Source organism: Camellia sinensis, chromosome 15 (genome assembly GCF_055761805.1).
Source record: "Camellia sinensis isolate YWXY chromosome 15, ASM5576180v1, whole genome shotgun sequence".
NCBI lineage: Eukaryota > Viridiplantae > Streptophyta > Magnoliopsida > Ericales > Theaceae > Camellia > Camellia sinensis.
The window spans coordinates 14,033,223-14,039,118 of NC_138975.1; the positions used below are offsets into that span (position 1 = coordinate 14,033,223).

The 5,896-nt window shown below is 46.6% G+C and overlaps 1 protein-coding gene across 1 annotated transcript; it reads left to right on the forward strand.

Moving 5' to 3' along the window:
- The first annotated feature begins 2,607 nt into the window (after positions 1 to 2,607).
- LOC145812803 (uncharacterized) lies at positions 2,608 to 3,336 on the forward strand. Its single transcript, XM_082908030.1, has 2 exons — positions 2,608 to 2,760; positions 2,857 to 3,336. The coding sequence occupies exons 1-2, from the start codon at positions 2,608 to 2,610 to the stop codon at positions 3,334 to 3,336; spliced, it is 633 nt and encodes a 210-aa protein (XP_082764156.1).
- Positions 3,337 to 5,896: the final 2,560 nt, after the last annotated feature.

Consider the following 5,896-nt stretch of genomic DNA (forward strand, 5'->3'; position numbering starts at 1 on the left):
GAACGGACGGAGATGGTGGAGCTCCTGGTGGTGAATATTGAAATAGTTGCATGGATGCCTTACGACATGCCTGGCATCGATCCAAGCTTTATTTGTCACTAACTTAATGTCTTCCCGGGCGCTCGGCCAGTCATTCAAAGAACGAGAAGATTAGCCTTTCATCACGCCGAGGTAGTGGCGGAGGAGGTCAAAAACCTGCTCGAAGCTAGGGCAATCCAGGAAATGCACTATCCTCGGCGGGTTTCTAACACGGTCGTGGTGCCCAAGAAGAATGAGAAATGGCAAGTATGCGTTGACTACAAGACGGTCAACCGAGCTTGCCCTAAAGATAGTTTTCCTTTGCCTAGAATCGACCAACTGGTGGATCTTACAGCCGGACACAACCGACTCAGTTTCTTAGATGCTTATTGCAGTTATCACCAAATTGCCATGCACGAACCTGACTGGAAGATAACCTCTTTCACGACGTCGAGGGGATTGTTCTGCTATAGGGTCATGCCTTTTGGTTTGAAAAACGCTGGGGCGACGTTCCAGAGAATGGTGAGCAAGATGTTCGCCCCTCTACTTAGCCGCACGATGGAGGCTTACATTGATGACATGGTGGTCAAAAGCAAATATCAGACCGACAGCTTGACTGACCTAGCAGAGATGTTTGCCATTCTTAAACAACACAAGCTACACCTGAATACGTCAAAATGTGCCTTCAGCGTGGGGTCAGGGAAATTCCTAGGCTTCCTAGTCACCAACCGAGGCATCAAAGCGGACCCCTCACAAATCAGAGCCATACAAGAATTGAAGCAGCCCAACTCAGCAAAGGACATACAACATCTTGCTGGTATGGCAGTCGCATTTAACCGATTCATAATCTGGTCATCAGATCGTTGCCGCATTTTCTTCCGAGCCTTGAAGTCTAAGTTTTCATGGGACGAAGAATGTGACAGAGCCCTGGCCGAGCTAAAGACATATTTTTCTTCCGCCCCACTCTTGGTCACACCTAAGCATGGTGAAGAACTCTACCTTTACCTGACTGTTTCTTAGCTTGCAGTTAGTGCAGTGCTCGTCTGGGCAGAAGGTATCCAGCATCTCCCAATCTTCTACGTAAGCAAAACCTTGCTATGGACAAAGTCAAGATACTTGCCGTTGGAAAAACTTACTTTGATACTAATGATGGCCTCCAGGAAATTGGCGTACTACTTTCATGCTCACACAATTGTGCTGTTGACCGAATTCCCTTTGAAAGTCTTATTTGAGCGGGCGGATTTCTCCGGCCGAATTCTGAAGTGGGTAGTCGAATTGGGGCAATTCGACGTCAAATTTCAACCTCGAACCGCCATCAAAGCCCAAGCATTGGTCGATTTTGTTGCCGAATTCTCGCCTAGAATTCACCCGGTATGCCCAGTGGATCTTACCGAGGCAGCTGGGGTGAAGGGGTAAACACGACGGAAATTGCACGATCGAATGATGATGGCGACGCGGAACTTGCGCACCCGTTTACAAATCCATCACTTGAAGGTTTACTTCAGCCTGACAATGCGACATTGGATTTGGTAATAACAGGTCAACCTGTTAGATCCAGCGCCGCATCGCCAAGGAGGGATAAAGACACATCTGTTACAATCGTCAACGGCAAGCTTGTAGTAGAAATAGCCGAGTAGCCGAGCAACCATGATCACCTCAACCTCCAAGCATCCCAAGATCCCTCAGAATCCTGGAAAATTTTCATTGGCGAAATGTGGAAACTTTTTTGTAGATGGTGCCTCAAACCGGCATAGAGCCAGGCTATGCGTAGTCTTGATCTCGCCAGACGGACTAACCATCGAACATTCTATTATGCTCGGGTTCGTAGCATCAAACAACGAGGCCGAGTATGAAGCACTACTAGCCAGACTGAAAAGCGCGCTCCAATTGCACGCATCCGAGCTGATGGTCTACAGTGATTCCCAACTTGTTGTAAACCAAGTGTCTGGAGAGTATGAAGCCAAAGATAATAGAATGGACAAATACCAAGCCTTAGTGAGAGAACACATTAAGAAATTCCAAACAATAAGAGTCCAACAAATTGGCCGTGAAGATAACGGCCATGCAGATGAGTTGGTCGGCCTAGTTTCCATGGTCGACAAATCAACTCCCAGCCCTCTCTTGATTGAATTCCTCCCAAGACCCAGCATTAAAGACCCCGAGCGGACATAAGTATTCTGCACCGAGCATGGTCCTTCTTGGATGGACCCCATCATCCTCTTCCTTAAAGAACGGATCCTGCCGATCGACAAAAAGGAAGCACACAAAGTCCGGGTGAAATCTGAGCAGTTTTGGCTCTCTCCATCTGGCGCTTTGTATAAGAAGTCGTTCACCGGTCCATATCTCAAGTGTGTTAATCCAAATAGCGTTGAGGCTTTCCTTTACGAGCTTCACGAAGGCATGTGCGAAAATCACATCAATGAGAGATCTTTAGCCTACCACGCTATTTCGAAGGGATACTGGGGGTCGTGCATGCAAGCAGATGCGTAGAAATATGTTAAAAAATATGAAAAAGGCCAAAAGTTCGCCCACCAAATTCACCAACCGGCTAGAGAACTCCTCTCCCTCACGAGTCCTTGGTCTTTCGCAATGTGGGGGCTTGACATAGTTAGACCACTCCCAATAGCGCCGGGCAACTGCAGGTTTTTCATTGCGGCGACAGACTACTTCACCAAGTGGGTTGAAGCTGAGCCCCTGGCGTTTATCAAAGAAAAGGATGTCAAGAAATTTATTTGGCAGAATGTGATTACGCGATTTGGCATCCCTAAGGCTTTGATCTCTGACAATGGCACCCAATTTGACGGACGGTTGTTCAGAGAATTTTGTGAGGAATTGAAGATAGAATTCTACAATTCCACCTCGGCCTACCCTCAGTCCAATGGCCAAGCCGAAGCATCAAACAAGACCATTTTGGATGGGCTGAAGAAGAGATTGGAGAAAGCCAAAGGAAAGTGGGCCGAGGAACTGCCAAATGTTCTCTGGGCTTACCGAACAACACCAAGACGCTTGACTGGGGAGACACCGTTCACTTTGGCATATGATATGGAGGCAGTCATCCCGTTGGAGATCGGTATACCAACTGTCCGCAACGAAAATTTTGAGCCCAACTTGAATGCCGAAGCCATCGCCTTAGAATTGGACCGCGCAAAAGAGCGCCGAGAAAAGACCCTGATCCATGTCGCAGCATATCAACAAGAACTATCTCGGAAGTATAACAAGACGGTTCACCCCAGACCATTCAAAATTGGGGACTGGGTCTTGAGGAAGGTAATGGGCAACACCCTGGTGCCGGGCGAAGGAAAGCTGGGGGCAAACTAGGAAGGTCCTTACAAGATCACCGGTCTGGCTGGCAAAGGGGCATATCATTTGGAAGACTTGGATGGCAAAGCTATACCACGGCCGTGGAACACAGCCAATTTGAAGTTGTTTTATTTTTAGTTTCCATTTTTCAATGTAATTTTTTGTAAAGGGACAAGTTTTCCCCTTCATTTACCAATGTAATCCTCTCAGTCATTATGTGAATTCATGAATGCAATATCTAATGGAAATGAATTATTTTACATAGGAAGTTTGTTGTGATTGAAGAACTGCAGTGCATGAGGGGCACCCACCCTTGAAGCTAAGATGTCTTACCCTGGCTAAAAGGGTTGATGATTTGTTCAACTCTTGGATTCTAGCCGAGATGCTTTACCCCGGCTAGTAGAGTTGATGAATAAGTTCAACTCTGAGATTTTAGTCGAGATGTTTTACCCCGGCTAAAAGGGTTGATGATTTGTTCAACTTTTGGATTCTAGCCGAGATGCTTTACCCTAGCTAGTAGAGTTAATGAATAAGTTCAACTGAGATTTTAGCCGAGATGTTTTACCCCGGCTAAAAGAGTTGATGATTTGTTCAACTCCAGGATGGTAGCTGAGATGCTTTACCCCGGCTAGTAGAGATGATGAATTGCTCAACTTTGAGATATTAGCCGAGATGTTTTACCCCGGCTAAAAGAGTTGATGATTTGTTTAACTCTAGGATTGTAGCTAAGATGATTTACCCCGGCTAGTAGAGTTGACGAGTTGTTCAACTCTGAGCTGTTAGCCAAGATGATTTTGTTCAACCATTAGCAGTTAATGAATTATTTAACTCTTGGATCTTAGCGAAAACGATTTTTCTCGGTTACCAATCATTGAAGACTGGATGTTTTGTCCCAGTCTCTTAAGACCGAGATAATTTTCCCGGTTCAATCAGTGGGTAACTTGTCAGGCACGTATATCGCTGTTGCAAAATTAAAACCAACATAAATTACAAGAATATAAGCAAAATGCGAACTTTTCATTGATTGAGAATTTTAGTACATAAGGTGAGGCTTATAGCTCGGTTATAAAAATTCAAATAAAAAAGCTATGCTAATGAGGAGAGGTCGACAAACTCGTCCCCGGCCCCCTCTGTCACGACTTATAGGTCGACAACAGCAGCCTTTTCCTTCTCGTCGGGCTCCTTCTGGATGGCCTCTTCCTCGGCCTCTTCTTCCGCCTCTTCTTGCAAAGAGTTGAAGACTTCATTGGCATAAGGTATCAGATAGGCCGGCAGGAAGGTGGGGGGAGGAGAGGCAAACACCTCGGTCTCAGATCCTTGGCCGAGTTTTTCACAAGCAGCCTTTCAACTGGACTTGAAGTAGATGTCCTTGGTGGCTTCAACTTGCTTGATATAATTGTCTTCAGCTTCTTTGAACCGAGATTGTTGGCCTTATCCACGGCGACCTGCTTTGCTTGTTTTTCAGCTTCAAGTTGGGCCTTCAGTTTGTCCCTCTCTTGCTCAGCTCTATCGAGCTGGCCAAGGAGTCTGACGTTGTCAGCGTTGGCCATTTCAAGAGAAGCCTTAGCCCGGCCAAGCTCAGTAGAGACGTTTTTACCAGCATTGTTTAGCTAGGCAACCTCGTGGCACAGGTTCATAATGTAGTCCATAACCATGTGTTGTTTCTGGATGGCGTGTAACGAAAAAGGTGTTAGCCGAAATAAGAAGATTAACCGAGCAGGGACATGATAAAATTTTGAAACGTACCCTGGTCATGGACTTGACCGCGGATTTCACGAGCAGGGTGTTAGGAACATGATCGCTCACGGTTACGTCGCTCGGCAGCGACAGTGCCTTTGATAAGTCGAAGGCCAGGAGGTTCTCATTGTCCTTCTTGACAGACGCGATGGTCGAGATCTCTTTGGCCTAGTGTTTGAGCTTTGGCCTCCATGGTGAAGCTGGCTCCGCTTCTTGTGCTGTTTATTCAGTGCTTAGCTCGGCCACAAGCTCAGCTGAAGGGTCGGCCGACCGGGCTCGCTTGCCAGAGCGGCGGGACTCAAGAAGGACGACCGTGGAAGCCAGGGCGATCACGGTTCCTGAGCTCTAGCCAGTGAAGGGGGCAAGAGGTGGCATGCTCGGTATCTTGGCAAAAGTAGCCGTAATCAGATTCTTAATCCTGCTTATTTTCGCCATTTCTTCTTCCTCAGTTAGTCGTATAAGGGGTACGTCAAGCTTTTGGTCAGATGGGGGAGAAGGAGCCCGGAGAAAGTCTGTAACCTTGCTCCTACGCGGTGTTGAATAATGGTAAGAGGGGACGTAATCGAGGAGATCGTGGCAATCTCGGTGCTGGTATCTCAGCACCGCCGTGATTGCTTCCTCATTGGGATACTGGTAGTTTGCTTGCAATTCTTCAATAGTTGCAAAAAAAAAAAAAAGTAATTAGCTCGGCACAAACAATTTTAGTAATAGAGATCAGTTGGGAACATGAGCTTACAAGATGAATCGAAGTTCTTGCTGATGTACCAACCGAGCACATCAACCGTTTTGTAATTACCAGTCACCCAGAAAAAGTCGTCATCATTCATGTCCTTGTCCGGCA